The 23,035-nt window shown below is 41.0% G+C and overlaps 1 protein-coding gene across 1 annotated transcript in view; it reads right to left on the bottom strand.

Moving 5' to 3' along the window:
* The window catches only part of LOC134212830 (uncharacterized), a 148,187-nt gene that overhangs the window by 83,943 nt on the left and 41,209 nt on the right, over positions 1-23,035 (bottom strand). Inside the window, exon 2 of the mRNA XM_062691048.1 lies at positions 22,943-22,994. Within this exon, the coding sequence (XP_062547032.1) occupies positions 22,943-22,994 (52 nt within the window). The remainder of the gene's footprint in view (positions 1-22,942; positions 22,995-23,035) is intronic.

Genomic DNA, 23,035 nt, shown 5'->3' with positions numbered 1-23,035 from the left:
GAAGGTATTCATTGAACATGGATTTACCAACAACTGTGATGTGAATTGTGATGTGATGTGAATTCAAATTGAAATTCTACACCAAAAAACTAACCTATGTTCTGTCAAACGTTGCGTAACATCTGGGTCTGAGCCCACTGATTTGTCTATTGGGTACCCGGCTTAACTGGATAAATGGTAGGACCAAGGGGATTTTAAATACCGCGTCAGCCAACGAAGGCAGCCATTTGATTTCTCCTCCTGTCGTCGGGCTGCTGCTGCATCATCCATCGCCAAGTCAGTTGATAGGTTGCAGAGCAACAACAATCACCGAAAACACAACTTTTAGCCTCCCGCACATTCCACGCTCGATGAACTACAACGGAGTCGGAGAACTCTTTTCTCCCATGACGACGACGATGACGACGACAGCAACGACGCTGACCGACTACGCGTCATTGCCGCTCTGCTACTACCCGTAGCATTCAGCAAATATCTGCGACGAGACTGACTGGTAGGAAGGACCTTTCATCAGTGGCTACTGGCTGAGCGCAAAAATGCTCGGCGGAAAAAAATTCGGATGAAACTTCCAACAAAGGAACAAAGAGGAACCATACTTTTCTACGGTTGGTATATAGCAACCATCCAGCCGGAGCAACCGACAATGCTCGGAAAGGGCGAAAGAACCCGTGGTCAACAGGACCAAACAGGAGAACGATATAGCGTAGCAAGGATTTCTCTTACCATGGAGGTCTTGAGCGTTTTTAAGCGTGACGAATTAATTTATAGAAATTATTCATTAGAACTATTTGATATATGTAATATGCAATATGCAACTAGTATGAATAATTTATAAAATTGTATGATATTTTTTTTAAATGATTAAAAGTCTAATTGGAATCAATTAAATACGGCAAATCAATTTCAAAAAACAAAGTCAAAAAATTAAGAATGTGTTCAACAACCAAATTAAATCGTCAGGTAGCAAATCTTTTTCTTCTATATACTACTATAAACTACTGAACCGATCAGCGTGAAAATTTGTATGCAGATGTTTTTGGAGCCGGGAAAGATTCTTAAGATGGTTCGAGACCCCTCCCACTTTGGAAAGGGGGGCTCCCATACAAATGGAACACTAATTTCTGCATTACTCGAGAACTAATCAGCGAATAAATCAATTTTAAGCGAAACGAAGTTCGCCGGGCCTGGTAGTATAGTATATTAACAATATAGTCCACTTCGTGCCAGCGAGGGACTCTAAACTAAACTGTGCACACCATGTTGCATCGTGTCAGCATCGAGAAGGCAGCCCCTTCAACGGGATGTAGGTAACGCAACCATGGTAAGGTAGCCTACCGAAGATTCTGCAGTTATTAAGAAAGGCATAAGTAGAGCAAACTGATTGATTCAACGGCAACATAATCGGCAACGAATAAAGTACAACGTTTGGAAAGTCGGATCTAGAAACGTGAGAACTTTAAATAAACCCGCACGTGTTGGGCTCCTGGCTCGTGAGCTGCAGAAGGTCGGCGTGAGTGTGGCAGCAATCCAGGAAATACGGTGGCCCAGAACTAGAGAACGTGAATTCCGGGCGGTGGATCCCATAGCGAACACTTCATTCAAGTACCACATCTACTATAGCGGCGGTGACAGAGCAGAACGAGGAGTTGGCTTCATGGTGATCGGGAAGCAGATGAAGCGTGTTATCCGGTGGAAGCCGATAAGCGACCGCATTTGCGTATTGAGAATGAAGAGCAAATTCTTCAACTATAGCCTGGTCAGCCCCAACAAACGATAAGCCTGATGACGTGAAGAATGAGTTCTATGAGAGCCTTGATAAGGCCTACGGAGAGTACCCAACACACGATGTAAAGATTGTCATCGGAGATGCAAATGCGCCAAGGGCCTCATACGCCTGTCACTGGCGAACAAACCTCGTGTATTCTGCATCGAAGCTTAGAACCGGTGTTAGGGCGCAATCGTTTATGTGAACATTTTTATATTCGGTTAGTTACTGCAAATAAATTCTTTTTCGAGTCCCTATAATCAAGCAGGTATCTCAAGCGTACCACATCGTTATATTACTGCATGATTGAGTGTTTAATTTTGACAAAATATTGAAATCAAAAGTGTGCCTCGCCATAACAAAAAGGTGGTAGAGAATTAACACTGTTGTTTACAGTTTAGAACCAAATCCAGATGTCGCACATGTTGGGGTAGGGATTCAGTGCTCCGCCTTCTCCCCCTGAAATACGCAGATCGGAAGAGAAAGTTTCTTTCGCCCTGTCATTGGTACGGAAAGCCTTCATTCCGCTACCAACGATAATGGTCTGCGACTTGTAACCTTTGCTGCTGCTAGAGGGATGGCAATAAGCAGTACTTACTTCGCACGTAAGAATATCCGCAAACACACCTGGCAACATCCAAGTGGAGACACTTGCTCACAGATAGACCACGTGCTTTTGCGGACGACATTTCTCGGATGTTATAGATGTAAGGTCCTTCAGAGGTCCAAACATCGACTCGGATCACTATCTTGTAGTTGCAAAAATTCGGGCGCGACTTTCCAGCGTCTTGAATTCAAGAAACAACTGAACGATGCGTTTCAATATCCAACGCTTGTCACTTGATGGAGTTGCTGAGCAGTACCACCAGAAGCTGGACGAGCGGATAGGAGATGCCACCGGATATGGTGACGTCAACAGATTGTGGGAAAATATCCACAAAGCTGTGACTACAACAGCGCAGAAAGTGTTGGTGCCAGCGAGTGACGGACGAGAAAAATGTTGCTAGGTCGAATGCTAGTGGCTCGTACCCGTTCCAACAGAAAGTACTGTGTACTGTGTAGCAAAGGCATAAGAGAAACGAATCCACCGCAGAAAAAAAGCAACACGAAGAGAGTGTGATAGCTGAAGCGCAGGAGAGCATGGATAAAACGATATGCGGAGGTTTTACGCAACTGTCAAAGGCGCGCGGCATAAGACTGCGCCAGTGCCCGCCATGTGCAATGACCGAGAGGGGAATTTGCTGACAGGCAAGACTATGGTGGCAGCCAGGTGGAAGAAGCACTTCGAAGATTTGTTGAACGGTGAAAATGAAGGTGTATTAAGGAGCAGGATGGACAGAGTCGGCGACGGTCAACCTGTGGAACCACAAACGCTGGACGAGGTTAAGAAGGCTCTAAACTAGCTGAAAAACAGTAAAGCTGCTGGGAAGGATGAGATCCCGGTCGAGCTTCTCAAACACGGAAGTGAGCAGCTGCATCAATTAATCCACCACATTATCCAGAAAATATGGGAGGATGAAGAACTGCCAGCTGACTGGTTAGATGGCCTCATATGCCCAATCTATAAGAAAGGCCATAGACTAGAGTGTGCAAATTACAGAGGGATCACTCTTCTGAACTCGGTGTACAAAATCCAGTCGCGTATCCTGTTTAACAGACTGAGACCGCTTGAGGATTCCTTCGTAGGCGAATATCTGGCAGGTTTTCGTGAGAGAAATATTTTTTTTTACCTTGGAACGCTTTTGACAATTTATACTGCATATTGCATCATACATTGAAACACCCCTCGGAAGGCGGAACGTCTTTTCACTACATTGCTTACATTGCTTTTCTGCCGAATCATATCCCCAATAATGTACAGCTATACTTTTGCCGATGCTGCACTAGAGCGTGTTTCGTCGATTCGTGACTTGGGCGTTACAATGGACTCGAAATTGCGGTTCAACGAACATATTTCAGCAATAACGGCGAAGGCATTCGCAGTTTTTGGATTTATTCGTAGGAATGCAGCTCATTTCACCGATGTTTACACCTTGAAAGCTCTGTACTGTGCACTTGTGAGGAGTATTTTAGAATATGCTGCCCCTATTTGGACGCCGTACCATACGACCCAAGTGATTCGCATTGAACGAGTTCAAAAGCAGTTCATCCGTTTTGCACTTCGGCACCTACCGTGGAACGATCCAATGCACTTACCTGACTATAGAGCCCGATGTCAGCTAATTAACCTGGAACTACTCTCAACAAGACGACTCACCTTCAGAAGACTTGTAGTGTATGACATCATCAGTAGTAACATAGACTGTCCGGACTTGCTCGTGGATGTACAGTTGAGCATACCTAGTCATAGCCTGCGTCACGCTGATTTACTCGCTGTCCCAACCCACCGAACAACGTACGGATACAATAATCCCTTTAGCTCCTGCCTTAGAGCTTTTAATAATGTTTGTAATTTGTTTGATTTTAATGTGTCCAAGTATTGTTTCAAATCTAGAATAAGGAACTTAGAATAAGAGTAGTCTGTACGATCCAATCGAAGACGAATAAACAATTAATTAATTAATTAATTACCTTGTGGAGGAAGGGTCGTTTGACCGAAACCCATTCGGACGAAAACAATTTGGCCGAATGCCACTAGCCCGAAAGTCATTTGGCCGAAATGGTCGCTTGGCCGAAAAGGTCATTTGGTCGAAAGGTTTGTTTGGCCGAAAGGGTTATTTGACCGAACGGGTCATTAGGCCGAAAGGGTCATTTGGCCGAAAGGGTCATTCGGCCTAAAGGGTCATTTGGCCGAGAGGGTCATTTGGCCGAAAGGCTCATTTCTCACGTCTATCTGTAAAAGAAATGAGGAGCGCGAAGTGTTGAGTCAGACATTTCACTTATTACTCCTCATTTCTCGTTCCTCACTGTAAAAAAAAAGAGTAGCGCGAAGTGAGTAGTGAGAAATTAGGATATGAATATAAAATTTCCACAAACAATTATAAATTTTCCACAAAACTAAAAATAAACTAGCACTTTTTAAAGCAAAAACTGTAATTATTAAAGAAGAACTTTCCATTAAGAAATCAAAATATTACACGAAAAAAATACAAATTTTCCATAAATAAATCAATATTAGCAATAAACAGTTAACAAATTTTTCACAAAATATTTTTTACATAAAAATTTAAAAAATTTCCACAAAATAATCAATAAAGAGCAATAAAAAAATAAGAAAATTTCTATTAAAAAATACAAAAAAAGCAATAAAACTAATTTTACACTTTTACATGAACTTTAAACGCTTTACCTATGACTTTAAACGGGTCACCTATGGAAAAGTGCTCAGTTTTATTGCTTTTTTTATATTTCTTTATGGAAATTTTCATATTTGTCATTGCCCTTTATTGATTTCTTCGCGATTTTTTTTTAATTTTATTTGTGGAAAAAAATATTTGCCAAAAAATTCGTAGTTGTTTATTTGTGTATTTTTTTCGTGGAATATTTTGATTCCTTTATGGAAAATTCTTCTTTAATTTTTGCAATTTTTGCTTTTAAAAGTGCTAGTTTATTATTGTTTTCCTATTATTTCCTAATTTTTCATGGAAAATTTCTAATTCTTCGTGGAAATTTTATTTTGTTGCCCCTGGGTAGGGGTCGTCAAATCCTTGCTCATACTCCCTGCAGCATCACTATTAGCACGTGCTCGTTAGCAATATATAGAAACCAGTCATGTTCTTAATGTAGTTTGGAAAGAATGCAGTTGTTTAATATAGAGTAATTCTCGCTGAAACCGGGCCACTCGTAAATAACTTTTGATAAAAAAAAACATACACCTGAGATTTTCAGACACATTGCACAATATAAGCTAAGCATTCTATCGATGTATTAATATTCAAAATCTGTGGTTGCGAACCTGGAGGAAAAATAGTTTTCAAAAATAAATCCAAGATTTCGGCCAAATTCAATATGGCTGCTTATATTTTTATTATTGCAAATTTAAGATACACTCTTCCTCTTTCCAACGATATGCTGATCTCTATGATCGGTTGAGAAATGTTGGGGTCATGACAGTATTGGTGAGTCAAGAATTGACAAAAATCGAGGGGTCCATTAAAATGATTTTGTATATAACTAACGAGGGGTTAATCTTTCTGAAGAATTTAACTCGGATCCTCAATATGCTCGCCGAAAGCATTCGAAAGAATATACATTAAGGCATTTTTAAGAACCTCGTGCAAATAGTGGCCCGGTTTCAGCGAGAATTACTCATATTAACGTTAAAAATAAGAGTAGAGATGATATCCTCTCCCTTTCATTTGCGAAGTTTTCAGTATTTTTACTGAGCTTGCTAGAGTTATTGTTTATAGATTGCATAGATATTATTTCCAAGACTAGATTTTTGTAAGCAGTGATTTGTTTTATTCATAATAATCATATACTCTTATTACATTATATACTAATATTGAAGTATGTTTTAATTCACCATTAATTGAGTTACAATATGTTCGAATAAAATTCGCCGTGAGGGAAGGGATGCAGCAGTGAATTGGAACTTGCACACATTTTGTGTTAGGTTTATTGACCTTTCCATACACAGAACGCAAACTAAGTTGTAGCTCTTTTCATGGTCTTTCTTCTTAACTACAGGGAATATATCAATAACTTAATATGTTAACATGATAAAGTTCGATCACTTAGTATTTGGCCGTTTCTTTCCAATTACTGCGGCGTCTCTGGTGGCCGTACCGAGAAGTAAAATACATCACATCGTTGTGGAAGGTTTGTTTAAATATTAGCGATGATGTCAGTAAGCGTCCCAACAGGACCCTGAAACAGATGCTGGTTGCCAAACATCGCGCAAGAATGCTGGTCGAGTAAGTTCTGACGAAATACAATTTTTTTTTTTTTTTTTTTTATTAGCTTTATTAAGGAGACTTGCAGCCCCAGGCTGGCTCGCCTCCGGACGAAATACAATTGATGTATTTTGATGGGCGATGAAATTAATTTTAAAATTGACTTTCAATTCCCGGGATACAAGTTTTACCTTGCCAAACGGAAGGGTAATGCCCAAGGAAAATTCAAACATGTCTATGCAGGCAAGATTGCTCACAAATTGATGGTATGTCAAAGCATCTGCAGTTGTGGAAAAAAAAACTAACGTTTTCATCACGGGAGCGACCATAAATGGGCAAGTGTCTTCAGAAGCGATTTTTTCCATCCATTCAATCACACCGGTGTTGATTTGGCCTGACTTAACAAGCTGCCATTACAGACGGGATGTGATGGAATGGTATGAACCGAAAGATAATGATATTATTGAAAAAAACTATCAACCCACCAAAATGCTCAGATTTTCGTCCCAACGAAAAATATTAAGCAATTATCATACACAGCAAATAATTTTGAATATTCAACGACGTTTAAAATTGCAACTCATGCCATCAAACGAATTTACATTCGATATTCAATTAAATTTGATTGCCCAAGCAGCACAACTTGTTTCACTACTGAATATTTCCCTGCGTTGCAACTATTCGGAAAGAAACAATCTTTGCGTATGTGCCATCAAATATAACTCTCTTGCAATTTAAAAAGCGCAAGAGGTGGAGCCTACGGAAACATCCTTCGATTGCAGTAAAATTGCAATAATGTTGCAAAATACTACAGCGGAAAAAAGTAAAATAAAAATATAAAACTGGATTTGATTTACGGATCTTGTGATTGATAGTCCTTCACTCTACCACAGCACCATACAACACTTCGAAGGGACATCATGTTGACTCACCATAAAAACCATACGATTATGAAGTTTTGCACTCGGGTTTTCTGTTACTTGTTTGCACCATCACCGGAAAAAAATGTGGGTTGTCAAAACGTTGAACGATGCTAAATTAAACATGAAGACACACTCAACTTATCTGCAACTTAATTTAAACAAACAAATAAATTTTGAAAGGCGCATTGAAGTTGCATGGTAAAAAATATGCAACTTGATGATTTTGTTTCGTGTTTGCAACATAAAGTGCAGTATTCTTTTGTTGTTTGTTTCCAAATGTCAAACAGGTACTGCATTGCAATGTTAATGAAACATTGATCACAACTCGAATGTTTTTGACATCTTAATGCAACTTTTTCGTGCTTTGATGTTTTTCCAATGCCTTTAATGAAGCTGAATAGAAACAAGGTGCTTTTTGTAAGATGTTGCGTGTGCTACTTGGGTGAATTTTACAATCAAGCACCTTTTAAATTGATTTCGATTTAAAAGAATAGTGAGATCGATTGAATGTTACGTTTATTTGCATGCTCCAAATATGTGCATGAAAATACATTTAAAATCACAACATATTTTTATCTGTGTATGGAAACTTGAGAAATGGTGCAAAACAGTTAGAAAACCATCTTATATGGAGAAGTGGTTTGAAAAAAATGACAGATTAAGTTGACCGTTCTACTGTGCAAAAAATAACGAGTGGTATTGAGAGAAAAGTCCGCGATTTTTTTCGAAATGCCAATGAATAATTTTTTTATTTTTTCTTTCAAAATTTACTGAATTCCCAGAATAATAAAACCTGAACCACCTTTTCATGCGCCAACGCGTGATTGGGTGGCAGCCAATCAACGCAAGGATGTGCAAGCTGAGGATTAAAGGCCGTATCTTCAACTATAGAATCATTAACGTGCACTGCCCACACGAAGGGAGACCCGACGACGAGAAAGAAGCGTTCTATGCACAACTGGAGCAGACATACGATGGATGCCCACTGCGGGACGTCAAAATCGTCATCGGTGACATAAAGGCTCAGGTAGGAAGGGAGGAAATGTATAGACCGGTCATCGGACCGGATAGTCTGCATACCGTATTGAACGACAACGGCCAACGATGCAGAAACTTTGCCGCATCCCGCGGAATGGTAGTCCGAAGCACTTTCTTCCCCCGCATGAATAGCCACAAGGCCACATGGAAATCACCTAATCAAGTAACGGGAAACCAAATCGACTACGTTCTAATCGACGGTAAATTCTTCTCCGACGTCACGAACGTACGCACTTACCGCAGTGCGAATATTGAATCCGACCACTACCTCGTTGCAGTATGTCTGCGCTCAAAATCTCGACGGTGTACAACACGCGTTGGAGTCGTCCGCCGCGGCTAAACATTGGGCGGCTACAAGACGGTAGACTAGCCCAAGACTACGCGCAGCAGCTGGAAGTGGCACTCCCAACGGAAGAGCAGCTAGGCGCAGCGTCTCATGAAGATGGCTGGAGAGATATTCGATCCGCCATTGGAAGCAACGCTACCGCTGCACTTGGCACGGTGCCCCTGGATCAGAGAAACGATTGGTATGACGGCGAATGTGAGCAGTTAGTTGAGGAGAAGAACGCAGTATGGGAGAGATTGCTGCAACACCGCACGAGGGCGAACGAGGCACGATACAAACGGGCGCGGAACAGACAAAACTCGATTTTCCGGAGGAAAACGCGCCAGCAGGAAGATCGAGACCGTGAAGAGAATAACGCACGAAAGTTCTATGAGAAGTTGAACCGTTCACGTAAGGGCCACGTGCCACAGCCCGATATGTGTAAGGACCTAAACGGAACCGTCTTACAAACGAGCGTGAGGTGATCCAAAAGTGGCGGCAGCACTATGAAGAGCACCTGAATGGCGATATGGCAGACAACGGTGGCGGTATGGTAATGAACCTAGGAGCACGCAGGACATGCGATTTCCGGCTCCGAATCTCCAGGAAATCCAGGAGGAGATCGGCCGGCTGAAAAACAACAAAGCCCTTGGAGTTGACTAACTACCAGGAGAGCTGTTTGAACACGGTGGTGAAGCACTGGCTGTAGCACTGTATTGGGTAATTACCAAGGTTTGGAGGATGAGGTTCTGCCGCAGGAGTGGATGGAAGGTGTCGTGTGTCCCATCTACAAAAAGGGCGATAAGCTGGATTGTAGCAACTACCGCGCAATCACATTGCTGAACGCCGCCTACAAGGTACTCTCCCAAATTTTATGCCGCCGACTAATACCGTGGGGCTCCGAGTAGCACACATGTGGTATGGTGGTTTCTGCAACCTATACACAACTGAATTCGGTCATATTTAAGTTGCTGCAACCAAATTGGTCTGACTTGTGCTGCTAGGGGCAGTATCAAGCAGGATTTATGGGTGAACACCACGCAGAAAAAACTACGTTAAAAACAAACATAAATTCAGTTTGTTCTGGCATCAAAAATAAATATGTTTGGATCAAACATATTGTTGCATTTGAAACGAATGAAAACTTTTTATTGAATCAAATGTGCGTTTAAAGTTGTTTCAACCAGCTAAATGTTTGAAGCAAACAAGGATATTATTGTTTTGGTTCGACCACTCATAATATTTTCTTATCAATTCTACTATTTTTCATATTCTGGTAGCATTTGACTACCAGATTTCACAATTTCAAACGTTCATATTTCATGTACTTACTTTTCTGTACCTAAAAAACATGCTCATCATCAATTTGGAAGCAAGAAACATATGATTCCACTCTTGCTCCTGCTCATCTGCTGACTTCCGATCGGATCCGATCCGAACTCGAGTTTTTATTTACTTTTGCAAGAGCGAGCGAGGGGCTGCCCACCAGAGCTTAAAATATTCATCTTCATGAAGCAACTTCAGTCCGAATTTTGACAAACATCGCATGAATATTCAAAACATAGAATGACATAGTCAGACGACTACTCCACGAAATCATTCATTCGACTGTCACTGAATGTGTTTACTATGTGCAGAAAAAAACATAATTATCATTGTTTATGTTGATGTTTACCGCTGAAAGTGCCTCGCGGATGAAAATCGGATTCAGTCCTGTGTGATAAATCACTTTACTCATTTGAAACGTGTTCAGATTTCAGATAATTTATCAATTTGTAAAATGTGCATAAATATTCAATGACTAATATTCAACTGAATATTGACTGTCCAGAGCCGACTATGAATGTGTCGGAAGTGAACTGACAAATGAAGAAAAATGGACTTCACTAAAAAAAATCGATTATTTTACAGTCTGCTGCCCACTAGTGTATGTATTGAACAAACCGGGATCTAATTTGGCTTTAAAAATAAATATGTTTGATTCAAACATATTACCATTTTGAAAAGAAACATGTATATTTTTGAAGCAAATGGATGAAATTTGTATCCGTGACTCTATAGACCTATATACCACAGACCAAATGTTCGCCATACGTCAGGTATTGCAGAAATGCCGCGAATACAACGTGCCCACACATCATCTATTTATCGACTTCAAAGCCGCATATGATACAATCGATCGGGACCAGTTATGGCAGCTAATGCACGAAAACGGATTTCCGGATGAACTGACACGGTTGATCAAGGCGACGATGGATCGCGTGATGTGCGTAGTTAGAGTTTCAGGGGCATTATCGAGTCCCTTCGAAACGCGTAGAGGGTTACGGCAAGGTGATGGTCTTTCGTGTCTGCTATTCAACATCGCTTTGGAAGGAGTAATACGAAGGGCAGGGATTGACACGAGTGGTACGACTTTCACGAAGTCCGTCCAGTTATTTGGTTTCGCCGACGACATTGATATCATGGCACGTAGCTTTGAGAGGATGGAGGAAGCCTACATCAGACTGAAAAGCGAAGCTAAACGCATTGGACTAGTCATCAACACGTCGAAGACGAAGTACATAATAGGAAGAGGCTCAAGAGAGGTCAATGTAAGCCACCCACCACGAGTTTCTATCGGTGGTGTCGAAATCGAGGTGGTTGAAGAATTCGTATACCTGGGCTCACTGGTGACCGCCGATAACGATACCAGCAGAGAAATTTTGAGGCGCATAGTGGCTGGAAATCGTACGTACTTCGGACTCCGTAAGACGCTCCGATCGAATAGAGTTCGCCGCCGTACACAACAACCGTACCGCCTGACAATCTACAAAACGCTTATAAGATAGGTAGTAGGCTGGTTCAAAAAAAATTGCTCCACAGTGCTCATCTGATTGTTTACCATGTTCTGAGTGTCCTCTGAAAATTTGAGCTTATTCGGATTAAAACTGATTTAGCACAAGTCGTTTCAAGTTTGCATGCAAATTAGTATGAGGAAATTTATTTTTTCATTATACTTTTAATGACGTTTCTCCATTAAGCGCAGGTTAAAAGAAAACCTGCATAGCTAAAAGGAATACTCAACAGCTTTCACCCAACGAAATCCGCATGTTGATTAATCGCCCCAATAATTAGTAATCGATTTTAAGACAGGTTGCGAATCTTAAGTAATGATCGTTAAACTTCTGTGAGGGCATCACTGAAATGTGCAGTGCATCATAGTAGCCTGAATTTGTGTGCTATCTTCCGCGCCACGAGCCGCAATGTTGCCTGTTGATGAGTTATGCAATTAGCACCAGAAAACCACGGTATAGATTAAATTCGATTACTAATTATTGGAACGATTAATTAAGCTGCAGTTTTCACTGAGTGAAAGCTGTTGAGTATTCCTTTTAGCGTAGATGGGGAAGCGTCAATAACAGTATAATAGAAAAAATAAATTTCCCCATACTGATCTGCATGCAAACTTGAAACGGCTTGTGCTAAATAAGTTTTAATCCAAATGAGCTCAAATTTTCAGAGGACACTCAGAACATGGTAAAGAATCAGATAAGCACTGTGAAGCGAAATCAATTTTTTGAACCACCCTAATGGGTAGTTCTCTACGGACACGAGACCTGGACGATGCTCGTGGAGAACCAATGCTCACTGGGAGTTTTCTAAAGGAAAGTGTTGCGTACCATCTATGATGGGGTGCAGATAGCGGACGGTACGTGGAGGAGGCGAATGAACCACGAGTTGCATTAGCTGTTGGGAGAATCACCCATCGTTCACACTGCGAAAATCAGAAGACTGTGGTGGGCCGGGCACGTAGCCAGAATGTCGCACAGTAATCCGGTGAAAATGGTTCTCGACAACGATCCGACGGGAACAAGAAGGTGAGGTGCACAGCGGGCAAGGTGGAATGATCATGTTGGGGAAGTGGAGCCATGGAGCGAGCTGAATGGAGAAGACTTTTATGTGCAGCACAGGCCACTCCGGCCTGGCACGAACTCATCAGAAGCTTATTTACAAAGAAAGAGCAGTCGCATAATGGGTTTGGAACTAAAAACGGAAATGTCCTTTCTTTTAGTTTTATCACGGGGCATGCCCCGGGGATCCGACAGTGGCCAATAAGGCCTATCGCTTTATCGTTCTGAGTATGAGATGATTTGCTTTTGTGCTTAATATTAGATACAACATGTATTAACTGAATAAAATCTTACAGTTACAATTAAGAAAATTGAGCCATTAAGGGCTCATCTGAATGTTCCATCTTTGGAAACAATTTATCTTTCAAAATGTGTCATTGTGTAGTTTAAATAATTTTAAAATAGGGTAGAGAACCATTTGGGCAGCACCCCCTATTCCCGTCAGCAACCTTAATAACTGGACCGCGTTCCAACCAAATGGCTTGATTTTTTGTACATGGTTTGTTTCTGTCGATATCTAGTGATGTACAAAAAATCAAGCCATTTGGTTGGAACGCGGTCGAGTTATTAAGGGTGCTGACGGGAATAGGGGGTGCTGCCCAAATAATCCCGCTCCCTATGCTTCGTAATATTATTCTGACGTTGTTAGCGACCGATGTGATTGGACAGTGTAAATTTCGATTAAAGTTTTGAATTTTTACGATACCTGACCTCACCTACATATTTTATAGCCTTGCGAGAAAAGATGTAGGATTGCCAATCCGGAGATGGCGAGTTCGATTCTTGGTCCGGTCTAGAATGTTTTCGGGTTGTTAACTTTCTCGATACCCTGGGCATAGTGTATCCATTGTGCTTGCCATTCAAGATACATACTTAGGCAATTGCGGTCATAGAAAAACTAAGAAAATGCTAATAGAATAATAAGTTTAAAAGCAGGCAAAGTTCCAGTTGGAATGTAGAACTACAGAAGAAGAAAAATAGAAGAAGAAGAAGAATATCCTCACTTTTGATCGTCTACATTCTACAATTACCTTACTTCCTGTACGACGCCCCTATTTTTTTAGGACAGATAAGTTGACATCTTTTTTTTCTGTTTCAGAGTTAAGTATAAAGATACATTGCTATTTCCATCCTATTGAGGTTACACCCCTTTGCTGTCCCCCCACAGTACGCCGTAGACGCTTTGTCCGCAGCGCATTCGCATGTCAGCTCGGAAAAGCATCAGGGCAAAGAAATATAACGTTGACGACCACGGCGACGTCGATGCCGCGCCAAAGTGAGAGCCTAGTTTTTACAAGTGAATTTCTGCTGCTAGCGACTCCACCGCCATCAACTTTGAAAAAAGCGTACACGAAACTTTAAATGAAATGAGTTTTCATATACATAATTGGCAGCGGCACTGGGTGACAACGGAGGAACGAGGGCGCGTTGCTGGAAGCTTTTTTTTCGGTAAGCTCGCTTGATAGGACTTTTGCTACAATCAACAGACGGGGCGCGCCGCTGCAGAAGCGTCACCAGCAGAAAGCGAAGTGCTCAAACATGAACAGCAACGAGCCACCACATCATTCAACGTCCGTAAGGCTTGAGCAGCCTAATATGGGGTTGACGGATAAAGTTTCTGGAAAAAAATGTCACCTGTAAAGTTTTCGCAAATTTGCGTATCGAAATAATACTAAAAAAAACACAATTACATGTCCTGAACAACGAAATCCGGAAATGAAGCTACCAATTTAGATCCACCCCAATGCTAACCAGAAACCGTCGTCGTTGTCACCGAGAAGCACATGCAAGGACGACATGAAGCAGTGGAACTTTTTTCGCATAGTTTCGAAAGATTTTTTTTTCGCCTCCATCCGCTTCCCGGAAACGACACTGCCACTGTTCTTTGATGCGCTGCTGTGTGTGGTAATCTTGAACTGGCACGCAAAGGATTCTTTGGGCTGCCGTTGAGAATTTCATTGAGTAGAAATGTTGAAGCTTGCGGATGAAATCACACATCATGTTGATTATGCGATCCGGAGTCATGGCTCATGAGTGTAATTCCGAAAAGGATCTTTTGTACTCATCTTTAAAATTATCCCCTGAAATATTTTTTTTATTATGACGTAAAAAAGTCCGCCTTGCCTCTGTGTGGAGAAAAATTGATTTTTAGATCTATCTTAACTATTGGTAGCTACAGAAAAACATAAAGAGCCGAGAAACGATTAAACTTGCGAAACAATAGACAAAGGAAACAGACTCGAGAGACGCACTTCACGTCATACCAAGATGGTATCGGTGGTAATTATCGTCGAGCTCCAAAACTGTCGCGCGCTGCATCGCTCCGAATGTCTTTTGATGATGACAGACGGCGAATATCGTCGAGTTATTACACCTGCCGCCGCGCATCGTCAGTATAGAGTTGTCTATTTCCCCGTAATGACAACGGGATGTTGTCTGTTTCAATCTTCTGACCTTTTCCACCGTCATTTCGGGCGACACGTGGCGTTTCGTAGGAACTTCCATTACGAAGGTAACCATCATCCGATTCGTGGAGTAACCGACCAAAGAGATCCATAATGGTGTGTATAGTTATGGTGGTGGTCAACCAACTCTCGTCAGTTGTCTAACTATTTATGCTGAAGCACAAAAATTTATTAGCTTTTATCATGCGGAGATAGAAAAAAAGGTACCAGAGACGAAGCGGGGAGCGAAAATTTAATGGGCTTTCAACGAGATGACGCTGCGTAGTTGCGTGATGCGTGCTCGAATGGGACCGCGTGCGACTCCAACATTCAAATCGACAATTAAGTTTTTTTTGGGTTTAACCGTAGTGGATGTCGATGATTATGGTCAAGCAGCAGGTTAGTTGGTATATTTGTACGTACTTTGGATGCTTGGTGATAGCTCGGTTGAAGTGAATTCGTACTTCGATTCGCCGGTTATGACATTCACCGGAAGTCGACAAGTGTAACATATTGCTGCCATATCGTATTAAATGACCAATAAAGTTTCCATCATTTGGTACGGATTTTGATGCATTTATATAGCGTAATCTGTTTTTTATGCGTATAAACAAAATCTCACATTTATCATCTCTCTATACACTCACGATATGTAGCATATTGTGAAAAATAATGATCTTAAACTGAATTTTAACTTGAATTGTCAATGTCAATTGGCGAAAACAAAGCGTTTTATTATAGCGGGGGCTACCTGTCAGATTTTGCTTTTCTTGCACCTGTAAACTGCCTAGTGCCTATGATCGCATATTTGTACCAGTCGACAAAAGTAGACATCCATGAGTGTGGAAATCTTAATAATTTTCTATAAATTTCCAAAGTGCAAATATAGTTTTGAGCATTTTTTCCGCAAGTTATCAAATGAAAATTATTGTTCAATTGCCAGATGAAGTTTCTATTGACATTTCTATTTTTGTTGAAAGTAGGCTTCCAATCCAAGCCAATTGAAAAAAATAATTCCGAGCCTCTTGAAACAAGCCTTCCAAGCTTTTCGGAAAAGGATTCCAACCTCTTAAAAGGAGGCTTTCGAACCTTTTAAAAGAAGGCTTCCGGTTGTCTTAAAACAATGCTTCCGGGCCATCTTGAAGTATCCTGAAAGGAGGCTTCCGAACCTTTTGAAAGAAAGCTTCCGAACCTCTTGAAAGAAGGCTTCCGAGAAGCGTAAAAGGATGCTTCAAATTCTTTTGCAACGAAGCAATCGAGTTTGTCAGAAAAAAAACCCTTCATGCCTCTCAACCGGGGGCTTCCGAACCTTTAGATTCTAGGTTTCAATTCAGAAGTGTTCGATCAGGTAGAATGCATTGATTTTTTTTAAAATTTGTTCATTAGACGTTTTTTAAAACTAATTTTATTTGCATTTGCATTCATCTCTTAGACTAGGTGTTCCGTGTTTTCTTAACACAATCATCCTTGCTATGTTACATTTTTAGTTATTATCAATACATTTCAATTGCCTCTGGCAGTTAGGATTTTTCCTCTGATTGAACCATATAGGAATTACAATGTTTTCAACTTAAACTAAACTTAACCTAATTTATACTAAGGCTACAAGGGGCTAGACCTGTGCGCAGATTAAAAATTTATAGGCGGCGGCGTAATAGATTATTTTCAGCCAGCGGCGGCGTCACGTCGTTGGTAATCGGTGGCGGCGGCGCGGATCGTGGATCAGCGTGAGCTTATTTCAAGCAATAGAAATTTTCCAATTTTTTCGTGAATTCCACCAAGACGTCCTCTGAAAGCTGCTCCTGGAATTGCTGTGAAACTTCCTCGAGGAATTCCTCCGGAAGTTCGTCCAAGAACTCCTCCAGGAGTTCGTCAAATAATTTCTTCAGGAATCCCACCGGAAGTTTCTCCGAGAATTTCTCCAGGAGTTCGTCCAGGAATTTCTCCGGAAGTTCCTGCAGGAATCCCTCCGGAAGTTCCTACGGAAGTTTCTCCAGGAAGTCCTGCGGAAGTTCCTCCAGGAATTTGTTCTGAAGTTTCTCCAGGAGTTTCTCCGGAAGTACCTCCAGGAGTGTCTCTGAAATTTATCCAGGAATTCCTCCAGAAGTTTCTCCAGGTGTTTAGCCGGAAGTTCCTCCAGGAATTCGTTCGGAAGTTCCTCCAAGAATTCCCCCAGAAGTTCCTCCAAGAATTCCCCCGGAGGCTCCCCCAAGAGTTCCTCCAGGAATTCTTTTGTTAATTCTAGTCTAGTCTAAGTCTAGTCTACACATACACAGTCAGTTCGTGAAAGAATCCTGGAAAGTGATAGACTGGACAACATCTATCACTTTTCTTGCCAATATTTATGTGTGAAATGCATAATTAATGTAGTTCAAACATAAAAGCGGCCTACTGTGCAGCGTTGTTGGAAATCACTTTTCATATTATTTAGTTGACTTTTTTAATGTGTACTAAATAAAATTCTTGAGAAATACCGCTCCGACAAGTACCAGAGCGAGATTTCTTTTTTATCTTAATTAGGCCGATACAAATATTAAATTTATTTTATGTCACCCCCCCCCCCCCTTCAATTTTCCAAAAATATTGAGGGGGCGAAAAAAAAAATTTAAGGATTTTTAAATTTTGAACATTTTGCATCACTGTTTTTATCATGGCACGAGATTTATCATTTACAGACCAGACATTTGTCTCCAAAAGTATTCAAAGTGAAAAATCGAGCATTATCTCTATTAACATAAATATTCTATATCCTGTCAGGTCACGAATATAAAGGGGACTCTTGCTTACAGATTTCTTCTAAGCTCCATTGCAGTATGTGGCCGACCCATTTCCATCCACGATTTCGAATATCTATTGTTATCGATATATGGTATTTATTGGTTGCTCGGCACACGATATCCAACTGCTATCATCCGATATATAAATTTAAGACATCATTTGCTTTATCTTTACTTTTACACAACACGTTTCACGACAGAGTAGAACATTCAAAGTTTGGTGCGTGGATCAATCCAATCTGGTTGGGTCTTCAAAAATATGTATAATTTTTATTTCGGAACCTCGCGATGGTAGCCACAGCCTTTCTGACTAGTGCTTCCACTGACATCCCATTTGCAATCTGATAATATCAGACTGTCAAGATATTGAAATCCTTCGATCGCTGGCTACTGCAAAGTTTGAGGGGCTGTCCTCACTCATGCTTACGTTGATAGTGAGACGTTACGGTCAGCTCGTTGAGCCCACTCAGCGTAAGAGAGCGTCGCAGTACTGATATAACGTTTCGTCATCATTAGCCAAATTAGAGTCGTCTAGGTATTTCAAAGCAATAAATTGTCAAAACTGCTCAAGGTATGGTACATGGTCAATCGCACCCACCAAGATCTTATCGATTACGTTGAGCAGTAACAGTGGAGATAAAATGCATCCTTGCATCACATCAGCGACTATCTGAATGGGGTCAGTTAAAGCTACGACCCTATCTGAAAATCACTTGCATCAATGGGCGCTACACAGATACGTGATTCAGACAATATAAATTCCTTCCGTGGGGTCTCCAATAGTCTTGCGTTGCCAATCCTTAGATAGCGAGTGTGATTCTAGGTCCGGTCTAGGAAGTTGGAAACTTTCTCGACACCCTGGGCATAGTGTATTCATTGTATTTGCCACACAAGATACAAAGGCGGACATAGAAAAGCTTTTAATAATATGCTGTAAGAATACTAAACTGAAAACCAGGCCAAGTTCCAAATTCCAGTTGGAATGTAGAACCATTGAAGAAGCAGAAGAAGAAGAAACTCCTTCCGTAGTCAATGAATAGCAAATAAAGAGACCCTTCCACCTTGCTGACCTGCTCCAGAATGATGCGGAGCGGAGCAAAATATTGCATAATAGTTGCTTCAACATTCGCACAGACAACATAGGGTCAGCCGGGAATAAGATGTTAAAAGTGCTCGAGCCAACATTTCAGCTGTCTGGTTCTTCCCGTTTCTCTGCCTCTGCTGCTATACGCTCCTAAATATTCCGTCGGGTAACATCTGTAATCCATTCTTTAATGCGCAGCTCACCCAAGTTGTTCTCGCCGGTTTCGATAGCAGCATTCTTCACTGCCCACTTCTCTTCTACGAGTCCCTCCATTTGGTACTGATTGACCTCGGATTGTCTGAATCACAAGAAAATTGTGGGCGTCCCTAGAAGCAAGGGAGGTCTAGACAAAACCCAGAGTCCTGTACAATGAAGTCGCCAGAGTGAGGCAAGGATAGAGTTATTATATTTCTGTTGTTGTTGCTCATCGTAATCGACGAAACCAAGGGCCGTTCTAGCAGCCCACCACCATAGAGCAATCGAACGACCTCGACTCAGATGATCATACTGCTCTACCAACGCAACAACGCTCTACCATGAACAGAAAACTGAATACCCTGGTCGTACGCTCCTACTCATCAACGTCAGTAAGACCAAATCGTTGGGCATGAACAACTCCAATTCCATGGTAGCCGGGCAAACAGTGGAGAAGGTCGAAAACCAAAGCCAACCAACGTCGAGCGGCGGACCAAGATTAACATAGAACATGGAGATCCAATCGGTCAAGACAATGCACCAAACCTCGAATACTCAACTCTAACGTGAAATCTGTGATGTTATACGCCAGTGAAACTTGGTGCGTATTAGCAGAGATCACATAGATTTGCAAGTATTCATCACGTTTTACAGCTCGAGTCTGGTAGCCTCAAAACTGGATCCCGAATGCTCAAAATCCAATATAAACAGCAGCTCCACAGTGTGTATGGGCGTAGCCCGGCCACACGCCACGTAAGAGCGGAGACGAAATCTACAAGCAAGTGCTGGACATGAATCCGGCAGGACATCGCAGAAGAGGCAGACCTGAGATATCCTGGCGACGAAAGTCTAACAGAGTGGGGCTCGAAAGTCAAGAGTGGAGAAAAAAGGAAACCAATCCCAGTGCCGTATAGCCTATGTATTGTGTAACAATACCCATCGCCATTTTTACAAAGTATTAGTTTATTTTTGAACTTTTTTAGATGAATGTTTTATTTTTCATAAAACAAGTGGAACTGTAACTCTCAAAAAGCAAGGTTGTTTTCAGTGTATCGTTCCTTTGCTTGGAGTAAGATATTTAAAGGAGAATCTGCAACCAGACACTTGAGTAGACATCTCAGATTGCGTGGGGGGTTGGGAAAGCGCCTAGGCAGCATACCAGCCCTTTTACAAAAAGAAAAACTAAAATTTCTACAGAACTAAGTTCCAGTATTTTTTTATTTACATAAATTTTGGTGTTAAATTCACTACTGGATAAATATGTTACAAATATTTATATTATTTGCTTTCTCTAAACGTCCTTTGCTATTATTATTTAAAAAAAATCATGGAAGAATTGCATTTTGGACTTTTTTTTTCGTTTTATGTTATTTTTTTTATCCCCCCCCCCTCGTACCTTCGAAGAGCGGCCGGACATAAAATAAATTTAATATTTGTATCGGCCTTACTTGAACCGGTGAAAATCAAATTGAGAAATTTCAATTTTAATCTCATCCAGTGATTTATCATCACTGGGGAGACCTTTCAAGACCACTTTGAACAATCGCTAAGTTTTGTCGTCCTACCGGAAGAATTTATGCCGCTTCTCAGTTAAATATTAAAGAAGACGTTTGCGATCGTCATAGAATCCCGGCAAAACACGGAAGTCACCCTTCCTGGCAATCTGAAATGAAACCTTGATCCCCTGAGGGTTACTCAAAATCACAAAATCGCATGAATCGAATCACCTGAGCTAGAGGTTCGGGCCCTCCATAACCGTGTGGAAGACGTGCGGCTACAAAGCAAGACCATGTTGAGGGTGGCTGGGTTCGATTCCCGCTGCCGGTCTAGATTGGATTGGAAATTGTCTCGACTTCTCTGGGCATAAAAGTATCATCGTGTTTGCCTCATGATATACGAATGCAAAAATGGTAATCTGCCTTAGAAACCTCGCAGTTAATAACTGTGGAAATGCTTAATGAACACTAGGCTCTGTCCTAGTGTGGGTAAGTGATGCCAATAAGAAGAAGAAGAAGAAGAGGTAGATTCCATTTGCTCAATTTCATCGTGAATCAAATGATTGCTCAGTTCGATAGAAGAAGAATTATTTTCAATATTAGAAGGAACATCTGAAGTCTTCAGCTTCCTTCTATTTTTTCCGCGCTTTGGCAGGGCGGTCTTGAAACTTTGTTTCTTAGAAGGAAGTAGAGAATTCAGAGACTCCCCCTTCCTCTTGTTTTATTAATGCTCATTGCTGAGCGTGGAGACGTGACCTTCTAAGAGTTTTTTTCCAGAACGGTGTCCCTGCAGGATTACCACCGCTTGTCGGAATTTTACTTCCGCAAACGGGTCCAACGTAAAACGAAGGCACGGGTCCAAGCAAAGATCGTAACGGGATCAGTAGGTACAAATAGCGCTGAGAAGCACTGTTGAAATTAAAATAGCTTCGGGTAGCATTAAAACCTTCCTTCAGCAGTAAGAAAAAAGAACCGCACAGCACTAATGTACGATGCGGTCTGAAATCAAAATCCCTTTAGTTGGTCATTGCTTTGTCTTTGATGCGATGAGCTGTGAGATGAAGTTTAGGAGCACAATATGTAGCAATGGTACGATCAGAATTGATGTAGTTTTTACTGTATTGGTTTGGTCACTTTTGTGTCTGATTTACACAAACCGGAATAAATCATATTTTTTTTAAACAGTCAGTTTGAACAGCGTAGAAGCTAAAATGTTTACCCCCAACGCCGGTACGAATAACTCAGCTATTGTTTCTGATGTGATCATGAAGTAGGGTAAGACGGTATAATGCGCCCCACCTGGCCAAAACGCCCCCCTTTGATTTCTAGGAAACTGTAACTAATTAAGGGTCAAAATCAGTTGGTACCCATAAATATTTGTAAACCCATCATACTATGTGAATGTGGATGTATTTTTGTATTACTTAATAAAAATAATAGCAAAATACAAAAAGTGACAGTTTTGATGTAACTTTTCATGTTTGTTTGTTTAACATTCTGGAGCGACGCTAGCATACTGTCCGCAAAACTTGCACTGGAATTCTCAGTTGGGCAACAAAATAACTTTTCTCAGTGGTTAATATGATATAATATTGCTTCCATCTTCAAAAATGTAACGTTTTTCGAAAATATGTTTCACTGGTCAAAGCGCCCCAGTGTAGGCAGGACGATATGCCCTTACCAACTGGACACAAGCGCAGCGAGCTTGCAACAGTTGCTTCCAAATTATATGGAAAATATTGAAATGTTATTCGATCCTGCTTAAATGGACTTATGATGGTTTTTAATGTCAAGCACATAAGGATTTGTAACCTTTTTATTATGGGATTGATAAAATACTTATGAAGGGTTATGAAACGTCTTTGGTTAAGGTGGGGCGTATTGCCCAGGCACTTTTTTAAATCCATTTTTCACGACTTTTCAAAAAAGCATTATTACGTGTTATCTGTAATATTTTTATATGACTACTCACGGGTAATGCATTTGCGACTTCCTGGACTACCAAATAACACGAAGTTTTCATAAATTGCGTTGAAAAGTAAAAAGTTATCAAGGAGTTGCCTTAGGGGGGGCATATTATACCGTCTTACCCTAGTGCAGTTTCATGTCGAACAGTTCACATCGACTCGAATATTTTTTGCCGTGTAAAAAACTTCCAACAAATACATACCTGACGAAAAGCTGCTCTTGATTGTTAACACGCCAAGATACCACGGTTGCACCTGAAATACAGATCAGTAAAAAACACACATTTGGTTATTAG

Source organism: Armigeres subalbatus, chromosome 2 (assembly GCF_024139115.2).
Source record: "Armigeres subalbatus isolate Guangzhou_Male chromosome 2, GZ_Asu_2, whole genome shotgun sequence".
Lineage (NCBI taxonomy): Eukaryota > Metazoa > Arthropoda > Insecta > Diptera > Culicidae > Armigeres > Armigeres subalbatus.
The sequence above is the reverse complement of the archived record's forward strand: the minus strand, read 5'-3'. Positions and strand labels throughout refer to the sequence as shown.